The sequence below is a fragment of the Octopus sinensis genome, linkage group LG27 (assembly GCF_006345805.1).
Source record: "Octopus sinensis linkage group LG27, ASM634580v1, whole genome shotgun sequence".
In the NCBI taxonomy this organism is placed as follows: Eukaryota; Metazoa; Mollusca; class Cephalopoda; order Octopoda; family Octopodidae; genus Octopus; species Octopus sinensis.
In genome coordinates this window covers 5338585-5356084 of record NC_043023.1, presented here as the reverse complement: position 1 = coordinate 5356084, position 17500 = coordinate 5338585, and the positions used below count along the sequence as shown (strand labels likewise).

The following is a 17500-nucleotide window of genomic DNA, read 5'->3' as shown; positions in this document are numbered from 1 at the left end:
TGTATGTATGTATGTATGTATGTATGTATGTATGCATGTATCTATCTATCTATCTGTATATATATACATATATTGTCATCATCATCATTTAATGTCCATCTTCCATTAATTAGCATGGGTTGGATAGGTTGACAGCACCTGGCAAGCCAGAAGACTGTACCAGGCCCTACTATTTGTTTTGACATGGCCTTTTACAGCTGGATGCCCTTCCTAACGCCGACCACTCTTTAGTGTGGACTTGTATATGCATATATTCTGACTCTGATAACACTAGTTCTTTAAGGTCGTTCAATTTTTCTCAACTAATCAATGGACCAAATGAGTAAACCGATCCATGAATGAACTCATAATAACTATTGAAAACAGCTGTAAGTAGAATTTACTACGAAAAAGGAATATGCAATGACCAGCATTTATACCTTGTCTTGCATATATATATGTGTGTGTGTGTGTGTATGTGTATTTATGTATGTATATATATATATATATATATATATATATATATATATATATATATATATATATATATATATACACACACACTCACATATATATATAGGTATGTAATGTAAGTCTATATGTTGGTAAGTAGATATGACATCTCTTACACATTCAAGAATATGACACCTGATGATAATCTGAGATCAAACTGGTCAAAGCATAGTGTTGATATGAATATTTACTAATCTCTGAAATGACAAATTCTGATCCAATATGTTACTATGTACACATCCAGGAATAAAACACCTGATGATGATCAGAGATGAAACCGGTTGAAATATCATGTAGATTAAAATATTGAAACATATACCCTATAGTTCAATAGCCTGGTAAATTATAACCATGCTTTAATTTTTTGTTGATATTGTTGTTGGTGTTGTTGATAGTGTTGTTATAAGTTAAAAAATAATGAGAAAAACAAACAAAAATGACTAAAATAAAAACACAAAAAAAACACACAAAATAGTAAATTGTTAGATTTTATGATCACAAAAACCGGAAGGTGAGTTCAGGATAGAAAAAGAAGGTAGAAGAAATTAATGAGTTAGGTGACAGGTACTGGAAGTCTAGAAAAAAATAATTAGATATTAATTAAAGAAAGAAAAAGAAGAATCAAAACACAAATCATTAATTGGAAAATTTAATTGGAGCTTATGTTGTTGTTGTTGTTGTTGTTGAGGTGGGAACAGGCAGACTGAATATCAAGGGACTTACAGTCATGACCTTCCTGTCTGATTTTAATTAGACATAGTGTATCGAGGACTGCATTATCTAATGTATAGTTATAGCACTAAATATTAGCAGCAATAACTATTGTCATTTAGCCCCAGGTCAGTCCTGATTCAGTAGACCTATGATCAAAGACATTCCAACTGTAACCATCCCATCTTTTAATCAGACATAATAATTTAAGACTACATTAGTAATTGTTCTTGTTGTTTAACCCTAGGAAAGCTCTAATTGAACTTCCTTATGATCATAGCTGCTCCATCCATATCTCTGGTGTCCTGTTGAAGATGTACACAGCCACATATATACAAATATATGTTTTTGAATATCATCATCATCGTTTAGCGTCCGTTTTCCATGCTAGCATGAGTTGGACGGTTCAACTGGGGTCTGGGAATATGACCATCAATATTTTTAAGATGGTAAAGTATCATCTGAGAGAGAGAGAGAGAGGAGTACTTGGCTGCTGTTTCTAGCAAATCTAATGTTTAATTTTCTGTCTTCTGCTTTTGGTGGATATTGTTATTGTATAGAATTTTTTATTGTTTTATAAATATTGAATTGATTTTACGATTAAGTGAGGTCAGGTCACATGGGAGCCAACAATAACAATCAACATAAAAACCACAGTAAAAAAAAAATAAAGTTTGATTAATGGAGGTAAAACATGGGGGTCAAGGGTGGAAAATACTACGATTAGGGTGAAGTTGGTGGTAATATCTAGACAGAAGGTGCACACACAAAAGGTATAAAAATAAGGGAGGGTATTTATATATATATATATATATAATATATATATATATATATATATATATATATATATATATATATATATATATATATATGTATATATATAAATTATATATATGTATGTGTTGCTTATGTATGTATCTATATAGTCTTTATGATGGCAACATGATGTAAAATGTTGACACATCAAGCTTTAGTTGAATAACAATTCATATTGTTGTAGTGGTATTAGTAGTAGTAATGGTGATTTTAACAATAATAGTGGTGCTAGTAGTAGTAGTAGTAGTAGTTGTTTTATTTCTAATAATAAATAACTTCTTATTTAGGCATGAGGAAGAGCCTTAGTCAATATCAATTAATTCCAGTAAATTACTGGTACATTATTTCATCAACTCTGAAAGGATGAAAGGCGAAGTTGACCTTAACAGGATTTGATCTTAGAATACTGCTAAGCATTTTGTCAGGTGCTCTAACGATTCTGCCACCCTGTGGCTTTAGACTAATAAAGTTTTTTCACTTTTCTCAGATAAAGAGCACTGTTAAAATGCATTTCTAGTGCTCATTAAATTTTGTATAGTTTTTACTTGATTCTCAATTAGTAATTTTCTAATGAATATATATCTTTATAAAAAACTCTTTATTGAAATGTTTTTACCCAAATTTTCCTGTGCAGTAATTTTTTCATATAATTAATTAATTATTACTTTATCTCTTTTATAAAAAAAATAGTTTTATTTAAATAAAACTTGGGCCAGTATTTTATTATTAGTTAGTATTAGATATTTATTATTTTAATTAATTACATATCTTTATCTATTAAACAAAACTGAAGCTGTTTTAATGAAATTCTGCAATATATTAAAATTTTTGCTACAATCTTAGCAGTAATTTTCATTTATTATTATTATTATTATTATTATTATTATTATTATTATTATTATTATTTTGATTAATTAAATATATTTCTTAATTGCAAAATAGTCCAAAGTTTTAAATGAAATTTTGAGTAAGTATTTTATCCTAATTATTAGTTAGTAAATATTTATTATCATTTAGACTGATTATATTTATTTACTAGAAAAAACATTTCAATGAAATTTTTAAAATAAATTTTTCTGTTGCTTAGCCCTTTAGCATTCAGATTATTTTGTCAAAAGTAAGATTGTTTTTTATTCACATTGTTTTGAATTAATTATACATTATCTCGAGGCTTTGAGATTTCAATGAAGTGATTGTTTACTTTTATGCTGACATTGTAGAGTAAGTAAGAGAGCTTGGATATGGTCAGCTTGAAGTGAAATGGGTGGAATATTTTGACCAGATATAGTCAGTTTAAATACTAAAGGGTTAACTCATAAAAAGATTTTATTTATTAGAAATAATATAAGTTTATATTTTTACCAAATGCCATAGTAGTATACACTATAACTTGTTAATTATTAAATTATTGGTCTATATTTTAATTAGAACAAAATACTACACACTAATTACTTTTTTGTTTTTATTAGCTTCACTGTAATAAAATGCACTGCACTGCAAACCAGTTATGGCACACACAAAACATGGTCCTTCGATCACTAGTGCAGTACACAATATGATTAATTTACCTGGCTGTTTGAATTCGTTGGGGATAATACAACGGACAAAATGAGGATGGGTGCTGTACAAGTTTTTCATAAGTTTGTTCAAAGATTCCTAAAAAGCACAGAAAGAAAGCAAAACAAAAATATGGATGGTTTTTCTCCTGAAATGCTTCGTTTCTTTTATTTAAAAAAAAAAACTGATTAAATTGACTTTGAAGATTTGAAAAAGACAATCAACACTGTAGCACACACACACACACACGCACATACACACATATGCATATGTATACTCAGTATGACAAATATACAAAGGATGTCAAAGTGTGACAGTGAATGTAGAAAAACATATCAAACTGATCAAGTATATATATACAAAATGTGTTTGTGTGGGCATATATATATGTATGCATATATGTATGCATATATATATATAGATATATATATATATATATATATATATATATATATATATATATATATATATATATATATATGTATATATATGTATATCTATATATATATTAGTTTAATATATATAATGTATATACACCTGTATGTGTGTATGTATACATCTCATGCACACACACACACACATATATAAAATATATATTGAATACATGCATATTTAGATAAAAATATAGGCATATGTAATTGCACACTCACATACACACTTATAAATACTTATATATGTATATTCACTCTTAAAACTTGGTCACTGTTGTTTCAGTAAAATAAATGTTTGCCAAGCCTCATCAGAGAAGTTCTGTATGAACAGACCTTTCTATAAAACACTCATTACTGGACATCAAGCTTTGTCATAAATGTGGAAACAAGTAAAACGTCATGGTAGCACATTCATACAGTTTTTTCATCTGTATCAAAGAGATATGCAGATCTAAATGGATACTTCTTTCAAAATAATAGAATCTGTAATTATGCTATGTAGATATATATTTTCATTGCCATGTCGTTAAATACCAAATCTTTGAATTAGCAATATTCCATTTCCTTTCTCTGCAATGAGCTGCTGTTGATATAGAAAACAGCTTAGAAAATTCAAAATGCCATTAAGCTGATTTGTCACAAGGACAGACGGCCATAAATCTTTGGCAAGGAAATAAAGTCAATCCCCATAGTTACCGGGGTTTATCTTATTGTTCCTTGGAAGAATCAGAAGCAGAGTTAATTTGGCTTCAGGTAGATTTAATTTTTATTTTAATTAAGATGTGTCAGCAGTCGCCATTGAGCTCAAATGTTTGAAGTAACTCTAGGTTTTGAAATTAAATTAAAAGAAAATGTATAAGAGAAACAAAAAGCAACAATTATTTCAGTTTTTGAAGAAGTTATGTTGACAAATACCTTGTGGGTGGAGGAGATGGTCTGGAAAGCAGCAGACTTTCCTTTCTTCTTCTTGCCACCGCCAGCATCGGGAGCTATAAGAGAGAAGATAAAAGAATAATAGTATTAAATGATGCGTATAAGTATATATATATATATGTATGTATGTATGTATGTATGTATGTATGTATGTATGTATGTATGTATGTATGTATATGTATGTATACGTATGTGTATGTATGTATGTATATGTATGTATATGTATGTATATGTATGTATGTGTATGTATGTGTATGTATGTATGTATATGTATGTATGTATATATTACAACAAAAATTTTTGTTGTAATAATTACTGTTCTATTCTTTAAAGTGTGCTTCTTTCTGATATAAGTTTTTTTTAATAATATATATATATATATATATATTATATATATATACTTGATGTGTGTATGTATGTATATATGACGTAGAGATGCATGGCTTAGTGGTTAGGGTGTTGGACTTATGGTTGTAAAGTTGTGGTTTCGATTCCTGGACTGGGTGAATGCTAGTGGGTAAGAAATGTGTCTTGAAACTCACTCTCAGGTGGTGTGAACAGCACTTTCACGACGTGTTCCTTGGAGTTCTGGAGCAAATCAACGACGTTTTCATTGATTGGATCCTTGTTTTTGTCCAACCAACCTTCGATGTTGTAAGACACCTGCAATAATAAGGGAGAAGAAATTATATACATTGATTAGAAAAAGAAAAGAACAAAAAAAAAACAGCAGAAAAGAATATATGTATACACATTTCTGTACTCATATGTGAATATAATAATAACATGGAGATGGAAATTCATAGGCTTTAATTAAGGATTGCAACATGTGTTTCCACATTGTACACCATTATTAGGTTGCATTTCTAAATATTCATATAATATTATTTAAGTCTCCTCACAATAATTATGTGTTTGAATAATTTTTTAGCTCCATTTCTAGTGTGGATGTTTCCTTCGGCAGGGCATTACATATAAGTCTATGTTTATATATATAAAATAAGGTATGACTAATGGTCATTACATATTTTTCTTTTACAAACAACTGTAAGTCAAATTTACAACAATAAAGAAAAATATATGACCGTTATTTATATTTTGTTTAGTATATCACTGTGTAAAAATCAGTATAACTGGAACACAACCATGGATTTACCATAGTGAATTGTGATGAATTAAAAAACCTTGGACCCCACCTCAAGGTACGCAGAGTCCTTTACTAAATCTAAACAATATTGTTAGCCTGAACTGACAGAGAGCTTATAAAGTATTTTGCCCAGATTGTTAATCCCTTATTAATAACTCTGTATATGTATATGTGGCTGATAGTGGTTATGCTTTATGTTAATTATATCTCCCCAATGTACTATGGGTGCGTGGAAACAATTGTAGGGATTTTAAATAAAGAACATCATTCAGTCACTTTTCTTTGATTCATCTCTTTATAAATGTGTGTGTATGTTGTATGTATATCATATAAGAGGACTGCAAAATTGGTCTGCAGCACCAAGCTGACCTGGTACTAAATCAACAAAAGCAATAACAAATAATAACAACTACTTACACTGCCAGCATAATGGTGAAGAGCAAAGTGGGCTTCAGATTGACCAGGTTTTGGTGGTTTGGGTTTGCCAAACATTGGGTTCTTGCCAAGATGGTTATCATACAGTTTGTTCTTGAAGGTGGTATCGCTAGCTTTGGGGAACATGCACTCTTCCTCAAGAATGGACAAGATACCCATAGGCTGTAAAATAATAATGATGATAATGAAGTCATAATAATGATAATTTCGGGATTGTAAAGAAAGAGGAAGAAGAATGAAGAAAATAGTGTCTCTTAAAATTTGAATCGGTCAAATAATCTACAATAATTATAATATAATGTGTTTTAAAATAAACAGAACTCAAGATTTCTTTAATAGTTTTCATGTGTTTTTGAATGGCAAATATGTGTCTTCCATATTTTATTCTCAACTCATGACCTCAAGTCAAAACACTTACCAGACAAGCACATCTCAGAAATATTCAATATATATATATATATATATATATATATATATATATATTCAAGCAAGTGCAAATTGAAAGAAAAGCTTGCAAAATTTTCTTACTTTTTCAATGAGATCAATACAGGCTTGCAGATCAAGACCAAAATCAATAAATTCCCAGACAATTCCTTCTTTCTTGTATTCTTCCTGTTCCAGTACGAACATGTGATGGTTGAAGAATTGCTGAAGTCTTTCGTTTGTGTAGTTAATACACAACTGTTCAAAGCTGTTGAACTGTTAAAGGGAAAGAGAGAAAATGAAAAATGGTATTTAGTGAAAAAGTGGAGTTTTTTTTGTAGTTATGGGATTTGACTAAAATCAAAGTTAAGTGAGAAGAGAAGAAATGGGCCCAGAAGCTATGCAAATGCATTATTTGTTTGTGAGAAATTTTGTAGTATTTGTGTAAATGTATATGATTACACATATTTCACTTCATGTGTTAATATATTTGCAATCATGTACTAAGTGTGCATGCTTCTTTAGTACACAAGTGTGTGTGTATTTCATGTATGTAGACATATGTACGTTGTTTGATATGCCATCTGACGATTGCAAATACTGTAGTAACATTATTCATGCCATACTGCTAATTGCATGAATAACCAGCGATGTTCCAACATGAAACATGAGTTGCTGCTTCAGGTACATTGTGTATTATATAAATGTTCTATGTGTGTGTGTTTGTATGTATATATTTGAATATGTATTGGCACCAGTAGTAGTTTTTTATTGACCTCAACATAAAAAATGAATGAGAAGCAAGAAGATGCAAAAGACAGTGTATGTCATAGATATATGTTAATCTAGAATACTCACGTCGAAGATCTCAAAACCAGCAATATCCAGTACACCAATGAAGAACTGTCTCTTGGTTTTGGTATCCAGTGTGTGGTTGACACGTTTTACCAGCCAGTTGAACATACGATCGTACAAGGATTTGGCCAAAGCAGAGATGGAGTTCATAACCTAAGAAAAGACAAAAGATGGATGTGAAGAAAAGATTTTTTAACTGTTCTGATATGAAACAAACAAATGGAAAGACAAAGAGACGAACAGACAGACAAACAAGATGGAGATTGTATAGGTTGCAAAATTTATGAGAAAATATGTTAAACAGCGGTGTGATGTAACCCCTACTGTCACGTTCACGTTAGATTGACAGTATACAACCATTCTATCGCCCCACCACCGTACATATCTCTATGAGAGATTTAGAAATTTAATATTTCTGATGTTATAATTTGTTTTGCGTTTATGACTTTGCTACTGATCCAAGTTTGATAGGACGAATCTATAATCAAAGACTTTCCAACTGTGACTATCCCATCTTTAATTCAGACATAGAGTATCTAGAACCTGTTACCTAATGTATAGCATGATAGTAAGTATTTGTAGCTACAGTTGTTGTTTATCTCCATGTCAGTTCTGATGTATCTGATATATCTAACATATATTTAGTATAATAGTTAAAATTAATGGTTTTAGTTGTTTAATGCCAGACCACTCCTGATTCAACAAACCTATGATCAAAGAAGTTTAAGCCATGAACGATGTGTCTTGGACAACTTCATTCAATATTTCTTTCCTTTTTCAGGTTAAAATGTGATTTGAGATTTGGCTGCTATGTTTAGAAAGTATAAGGACAATGTAGAATATTCATCTCATATGTTATTTAATCATCAGTCATAATTAATCTAATTATGACTGAAATGGCCTATGGTCCAAGACATTCCATTTGTGAGCATCCCATTTTCTATTTTCTCATTCAAATATGCACACCTTTGTAATATGGTGCAATTTGACGCAAACAAAGTTTGGATGCTATTTCTTACAGCTAAAGCAAGTAATTTATTATGCTTATATAACAAAGCTGTTATTGAAGTTGTTTTATACATACCTGGTTCTTGTTACGGCCCTGTGTGACGTATTCTGTGCCGACCTTGATCTTGGGTTTAAGCAAGCATTTCAACAAGTCACCAGCGTTGACACCCAACAAGAAAGCAACCTTTTCAGCCTCTGTGAACAGAAAATGAAGGGAAAAAATAAATTCAGTATACTTGTAAAGTTTTCAATGCTTGGAAACTGAAAAAACCTCTAACTAGAATTAATTCACAATTGCTAACCATCATGTTTAATATGTTAAAACCCCAACTGGAACTTACAGGTGACACCATGTATTTCATGTAGTCACACTGCATATTGTTTAATTACAAGAAAATGCAATTTTTTTTCACATTTTTTGCAATATTTCATAATTAAACTTTAGCATTCATGTTATTTAAATATCCTTGAAACCATGTCAAAGATACAAAATAAAATATTTTCTCAAATTACGAAAATGTACCACTGGTGGTCCTTATGGCAATTGAGTTAAGTTTGTGATGAGCCAACAGTGGTACATGTAACATTTAACATATTAATACTTAAATCTGATAATGGAATATTTCTGTTCTCCTACCTTCACTGTATGTTAACTAAGTAATTTATAAGTTTAAAAGTTCAATGTAAAGCAAAGAGAAGTCTTACCAGCGGTTCCATCAGCTTCAGCCTGTTCACCTCTTTGTTTAAATTTCATCTCACCCAAGTGGAGGATACAGCCAGTACATTTGTACATGGACATTTTCTCTTCATCAGTGAAGCCCAATACATCAAAGGCAGTCTGGGGAAAGTGAAGGGCATATAGATTAGATAGGTATGGATAGATGACAGATTGATCGATAGGTAGATAGATGGGCAGATGAATTAAATTGATAAATAGGTAAGATTAAATTTTTTCTTTTTCTTTTTCCTTATAGACACTTAAAACTTGTGTCATGTAGCCAACTAGAAACGGTGTTTCTTGGGGCTAAATAGCAGTAGCATTCTTCCCTTTCCTGGGACTACCACATTAAGTTGGCAACAAACCACCACATTATAGATATTGTTTTATAGCTATAAGTTGTCACTGTTTGTTAGCTCTAATGCTGTTACTTGTAGTTATAAGCTTGTAGGTTCCCAGGCAGTGTTTATATTTTTAACACTGTAGACACCACCAGATTGAGTGGTACTGCTCAAGTGTTGAAACCACAATGATATCCATTTGGGCAGCCAATGGTGGGAATGCACATACTTTCAATTGCAAATTTCTTATATCTTAGTTTCATTATTCTGGGTTGGACTTCATTCTTGTAAAGGGGAAAGTGTTTTATGGATTCATAGTTTGTGGGGATTGCTTACTTTGGTATTGTTTAGTTTTCTTCATAAGTAACTTAATTAGGTTTGGACAATGCTTAGATATTGGTGACTAGTTTTGGGCAGTTCTATGACATGTACATATGGTGAGAGAGAGAGAGGTGGGGAGAGGAAGAGCAATTAACAAATAGAAAGGTTTGTATGATAAATGAAGAGTTCTGTGATATGAAATTTGGAATGAAAACAAAAGAAAAGAGACCAACTTACATCAGTGAGTACCATTTCAGCGTCATCATCAATACCATCAACAGTGAGAGCACCCTGGTTGATGAAACTGTAAAGACCAGGATCTTGGGTGCACAACATCTTTTCTGTGAAAGTACACAAAAGAAGATAGATAAAGTTTGGCATTTATTGCAAGTAGATGGGGCTGGGCTGTCAAGAAATTTGCTTGGGAACTATAGTTGCTGGTACTAGCTACTGTATTACAATCTTGTTCGTGTCATTTTGAGTATGGATGGCATAACTGTGAAACTACAATTTTTGAAAGCTGGGAGAAAATGTTTGTTACAGCCAGATCATATTTGCTTCATATTTTGAGCAGAAGTCCTTAGTTGTGATCGAAATTTCCCGTTTCAAATGGACTTAAAATATAGCTCCATGTTTAGTAATCTCTTCCCACTTTTATATGAATTAAAATCACCCAGAACAAGTTATTTGAATTTCTCATTCTAATTCTGCCCTTTTGTCATACAGGAGGGTAAACACTAAAACATCATCCAGGGTCATCTCATGGTTATGAATACTAACAACATCATCTAGAGCCAATCTCAGGTTTATAACCTCTAAAATACCATCCAGGGTTAGTTTCATATGTTCTTTAATCTATTGGTTGTACAAGAAACAGAAAGCATCGTGTGTTGCATTTCTCTTTTTAATGGCGTTGACACAGAAACAGAAGAAAATGAAAGTACCAAGTCATTTCTGAATGGATGAAACACAGAGCAAGCTACAAGTTGACTCAGACACATGAATGTCTTTCTTTAACCCTTTAGTGTTCAGATTAATCTGATAAATGTAATACTTTTTCCACTCAAATTGTTTTGAATTAATCATACATTATCTTTCAGCTTTGAAGTTTCAATGGTGTGATAATTTATTCTTAGAATGTCAATGCAGGTTAGATGTAAGAGGCTAGATATGGCCAGTTTGAAAGTAAAACATGTAGGATATTTGGGCCGGATATGACCGGCTTAAACATCAAAGGGTTAAAGCAATTTTGACTGTTGAAAGAATGGTAACAGAACCAGGGGGTAGATTAAATTCTGGCCCTTTTTGAAAAATAGATATGACAGAATTGACTAGAATATAATGTTGGTTCTGTTGTATGATGAAAGCTGATTCAGTGTTAGGCTACAATATGTACAATAACTATTACTACCAAGGTACCTAGGAGTTTACATAACAAACAGAGTCACTTACCGATGACATCAGGGAAGGTAGGTGTAAGAAGCTGATAGAAAATATGGTAGTTTCTCTCAACAGTTTGTTGGAAGGTGACACGAGATTTTTCCAAAAGGTCTGTAAAAAATAGGATTATAAAGCTTGGAAAAATGAACTTCAAATGATGATGGTAATGATGATAGAGAGAGAGAGAGAGAGAGTGAGAGGGAGAGATACATTGTATATATGTATGTGTGTTTATGTATAAACATATGTGCATGTGCATGTGTGTATATATGTATAAATATATATGTACATACACACACACACACACAGGTATGTCTATGCAAACAGGGAAAACAGAACTCAAAATATGAGTACATGCATCCTTTTATTAATATTTAGCAAAAGTAAGAGTGACTCAAGATCCGAGAGTTTCATGTGTTAATAAGGGTCAATGCACAAAGCGCTTGACCCTTGAGTTACTCCATTACTTCGGCTAAATATTAATATATTAATATATTAATATATATATATATATATATATATATAGTGAAGGTGGGTGGTCTAGTGGTTAGGATGTCCCACTCATGAGTGCTTGATCATAGGTTCGATTCCAGGACCAGGCATTGCATTGTGTTCTTGAGCAAAACACTTCATTTCATGTTGCTCTGCAATCATTTCGACATCTCAGACGTGGTACACTTGTGCACCTAGACAGGTAATGTGGATTTGACGGAGAGAGTGAGATAATGTACAGCACATGCATTTGATTACTATAAACAAAGCATTTGTGCAGGTCGTTCGGGAAAAGCTGAACACTTGTATATCTTCTTTGACAGGAGAGTCCATCATATACATGATATGTGTGTGTGTGTGTGTGAGTGTGTATGTGTGTGTGTGTGAGTGTGTGTATATAGATCCATAGTTAGTACTAATGTATTGACATCATTGAGTAAATTCACTCATATGTCTTTGACAGAAGAGTCCATCATATACATATGTGTGTGTATGTTTGCGTGTGTGTGTATGTTTGTGTGTGTGAGTGTGTGTGAAGATCGATAGTTAAAGGTAGTATTAACATATTGATATCATTGAGTAAGTTCACTCAACAACTGATGTTTATGATGAGGAAGAAGAAGATGACCATTATGAAAAGATGAGGCTGTTTTGTAATAGCAATGACAAATATTGTTCACTTACAAGTCTCAATGTCAGCACCAGCAATTTTACCCTGGGTTCCGAAATGGATACGGATGAATTTACCCTATAAGTTTGTAGAGGAAGCAAAATATAACAGCAATTAATCACCAGAATGGTAATTAAAAGAAAGCAAAAAAAAACCTACTCTTCTTATTTTTTTATTATTATATATATTAATTGATATATTTTAGTTATATATCAAAGCTAATTAAAGGTTGATTTATTAAATCAATATCGTAGTTAATGATAATTATTTTCTTTAAGATTACTATTACCTTTTAATTGATTATATTTTCTCATTGTCTCTACTGAGACTTAGGCCATTAAAAATGTGTCTGTCTTTAGCAGTACAAAAGATATTCTTTTACAGGCACACCTGTACAATTTTGTACCTGTACATCTCTTACTCAATACCTGCCAAAACACACTGGACAAGAGGTGGTACTTTCTGTACTCAGCTATTAAGCATATCAAGCACACATATCCAGAATTTACGTCTGGAATTAACTCAGTGAGTCCCACTGATATTTAATTGGACAGTAAATCATTAAATGGCCCATTAATTTGTCTTTGAATCAAGACATCAAATGAGAATTCTTGTTCACTTATATATTTTATATTTTTTATATCTAGTTTCAGCTCATGAGCTGTGGCCATTATATATATATATATATATATATATATATATATTATATATATATATATATATATATATATATATATATATATGAAAACTTAGATATGTTTCGACCAAAGATTGGGTCAGGCCATGTCTAACTTAATAGCATATATACATACATAATAATTCAAAACAGAGATCTAATTTTAAATTGTTATAAAACGTTTTATAATTATTGAATTATCAAGCTTTTTCTTAAATTTCTTTGCACTTAACTTTTTTACAAAAAATAGGTAGATAATTTTATTTCAATTTTCAATTTTGAAACAATATATTTTAAAAAATTGTTAGTTTTTTTGCTTAAATTAGAATTATCAATAGTAAAAAATTATCATCATTAGTGTTATTGTGATAAACACAGTATTTATCACTTTTAGAAAGTATAATTGTTAATATTTGCATTATTAATATTAAGTATTTTTTTAATAAAACCATCAGTATTAAAGAAAACAAATAAAAATAACAACAATTTGCTGTTGTTGTTGTTATTATTATTATTATTATTATTATTATTATTATTATTATTATTATTATTATCATCATAATTATTATTGTTAACATTTTTTGTTGTTATTATTATTAATATTTATGTCATTATAAATGTCATATGATTACATTTGTTATCAAATATTACAATATCAAGATTATTATTATTAATTTTAATGCTAGAAACTGTTATGATTATTATTATCCTGATTGTTATTATTATTATTATTATTGTTATTATTATTATTATTATTTTACTAATTCAAATAGCAGAGATGTTACTCTGAAGTTTTGTGAGAACATGTCTCCTATCTCAAAATATCTTTACTGAGATTTGTATAGATGGCACCTTTTTCTCTAAGTGCACAATACAGATGATAGCATTGAATACTATGATCCTTATTATTATTATTATTATTATTATTATTATTATTATTATTATTATTATCATCATCACCATAATTATCATTAACCAGTTCAGGGTATGTGCCATTTACCCTTCTGGAGCCTCCTGTAACTCTAATGAAGGTAGATTTGATGATAACAATTTCTTCTTTTCTACGCCATACACTGTTTTTTTCTGCACAAAGTATGGATGCTTCTAAGGAGAGTTACTTACAAACTTCACCTGTGGCAGATTTCCCAAGCAATTCTTTCATTCATTTTTTCCCCCCATATATTTTGCATTTCTAGAACAATTGAGACTGTTCTTGCAATTATATTCCACATTCTTGCTATTTCAATTTTCAGGTCTTTGTAAATAAGACCTGAGTCTCATAGCAGATCAGAAACAGGAGAATAAATAAATAAAAACAGAATATGTTCTAACTTTTTACCTTTACTATTTCAGGTTCTGTAAAATGCATTCTTACTAGTAAAAGAGTGGTGTCAATCAAATCAAAGGTTTTCCCTCTCTCCCACACTAACCCCGAAGCCTATACAAATATATGGCTTTCGTTGTCAGTTAAATGTCAACATTCATTCTTCATGTAGGTGCCTATATTTTCTTTTACTATTTATTTGTATTTATATTTTAATTTAGAAAAAAATATATATTCACCTAATTAGTTAAGTAATTAAAAAAATTAAGAAAAATGTTAATTTATATTCTTATATTATATAATCTAGTTGGTTAATCATTAAATATTACATCAATTGTTAATTCATAAAAAATCGTTTATTTGTATCTAATTGGTTAATCTAATAAAAAGCATTACTAAATAAGATGTTAATCTATTTTCTAAAATAATTTTCATCTAATTGATTAATTAAAAAATATTACAGTAAGATGTTAATTCATTTGTTTAATAAATATTTTCATTTAATATATAAAAATTATTTTTTCATGAATTAGTTAATTTATTTGTTATAAAAATCAAGTGTTGATTAATATTTTCATTTGATTGGTTAATTTAAATGAGTTAATCTATTTTATCTTAATATTAAGTATTTGAAAAAATATTTAAATAATATTTTCTCAAAACCTTTATTAAAGATATTCAGTAAATGTGATTTGATTTTTTGTTCAGTATGCTTGATAACGATTTACCATCGTTAACAAGGTCTCAATAAGAAAAATTCAAAGTGGGAGGGGAAGTTAATTAATTACTAATTAATATATAAATAATACATATATATATAAATATATTTGAGTATATATCACATATATGCATGTAAATATATATACATATTATGTATTAACCAGTAATTGATTTTTTTTAATCATTATTCATTGTTTTTCAGTCTGTTAATTTCTCAATAAATATTGGTAATTATTTGGTCATTTAGGATATTACTTTTTATAAGTTAATTAATTGTACTTTATATGTGAAATTCAAAATAAAACAGATGAGGTTGGTTTGTACAATTCGAAGAAATTTTTGTTAAATCATCATTTTTATAGTTTTTATTATTGTTATTATGATTATTGGTATATTATTATTAATATTAATATTAATATTGTTATTGTTTGACGTTGTTGAGGAATGGTTTTATATTAGGGAGGAGGTAGGATATTTAAAACATGGGTCTGATGATTTTTTTTAATGTAAAAAAACAGGTTTATTACCAAGCCTTGGAATTACCTAAAAGACTAATTAATAATATTAAATATATGGTTTACAGATATTTAAATATATATATATATATAAATATATATATAAATATGTATATATATATGTATATATATATATATAATATATATATATTATATATATATATATATGTATATATATATATATATAATATATATATTGTTGTATTTTGGAATAGTCATTTTGCCAGTTTAGCCAATAAAAACACACGCACTAAATATTTGGTGTTACTTTGCTTCAGTGTTATTTATTTTTTACATTAATCTTAATCTTATTTCGGCCAGAGTTCTTTCGTCACACTCCCGTGACTGCATCAGTGGTCCTTTGTTTTCTTCTTTCTTATTTGTGTCTCTCCTTACTAACTGTCAGCCATTTTGTAAAATCTTACACAACAAATATATAAACGTAATATATATATGATGTTTATTTCTTATTTATAACAATAGACTATTTAAATGCTTACTGTGCAAAACTGGTTGCATCACCGGATTTTTTTTCTTTCCCCATATTATCCAATATAGTACATAACACTTTTGGATAGTTTGAAAATATGCAATACATAATGCCTTATATATATACATACATACATACATATATATGTATGTATGTAAGTAAGTAAGTATGATATATGTTTATTAACATATATCAATGAAGTTTTATTGTTTGTAAAAAAAAGAAAAGAGACATTTTTCAAGAGCTTTTTGTAATCAAAATCTTTGGCCATGTATACGTATATATACAAATATATACGTTTTCAAAGAAAAAACACAAAAATAAAATGTTAAGAGATACAAATCACGTGATTAAGTAGTGATGGTCTTTGTGGGAAGAGTGGCATGCAAGTTGGATAAAAGGTGTTTACTGTGGTTATTTATAATTTGTTATAAATTGTTATTTATTAAGACTGAGGCTAAGAGGGAATTCAACTTGTTTAGTACTGATCTACTTGATGATTAATTCTCGGTCTATAACAAGAAATCTCTAATGTTTAAAGTATTTTAATTATTTAATTACATTCCACCTGAATTTTATGAAAGAATATTGTTTTGTTCAGTTATTTTTGCAAACAGCCTGATTAATTATGACTGAAGTTTGGTGTTTTATTAAATTTGTTAAAATTTCTCATTATGTTCAGAAATTTACTGTAACATATCAACACTGTGCTTCATTATAAATTTGGCAATAAAAAATATTTTTAAAGATAGTTAAGTTAGTGTTTACATATTTAACATTGTGAACATTGAAAGATAAATTCAACTTGCTATAAAATATTCATTTATCTGGTTTTAAGCCTTCCCAACAAGTGTAGGAGACAATGTGAATATGTTGAAGACATATTTCTTGCTAGGTTTCTTCAGCACAGTGGAAACTTCAACATAACCATTTGACTCAGAGATGAGAAAATGTAAATGTACATAAGTTGGAGTAAAAATTAGCA

General features: G+C 29.6%; 1 protein-coding gene across 1 annotated transcript in view; it reads right to left on the bottom strand.

Moving 5' to 3' along the window:
• LOC115225111 (myosin heavy chain, striated muscle) overlaps nt 1-17500 on the bottom strand; it is a gene marked incomplete at its 5' end in the record, with an annotated part of 84610 nt that overhangs the window by 45240 nt on the left and 21870 nt on the right. Inside the window, 11 exons of the mRNA XM_029796042.2 lie at nt 3588-3675; nt 4923-4996; nt 5483-5603; nt 6505-6684; nt 7051-7221; nt 7804-7953; nt 8885-9003; nt 9514-9646; nt 10426-10529; nt 11641-11739; nt 12805-12868. Of these exons, the coding sequence (XP_029651902.2) occupies nt 3588-3675; nt 4923-4996; nt 5483-5603; nt 6505-6684; nt 7051-7221; nt 7804-7953; nt 8885-9003; nt 9514-9646; nt 10426-10529; nt 11641-11739; nt 12805-12868 (1303 nt within the window). The remainder of the gene's footprint in view (nt 1-3587; nt 3676-4922; nt 4997-5482; nt 5604-6504; nt 6685-7050; nt 7222-7803; nt 7954-8884; nt 9004-9513; nt 9647-10425; nt 10530-11640; nt 11740-12804; nt 12869-17500) is intronic.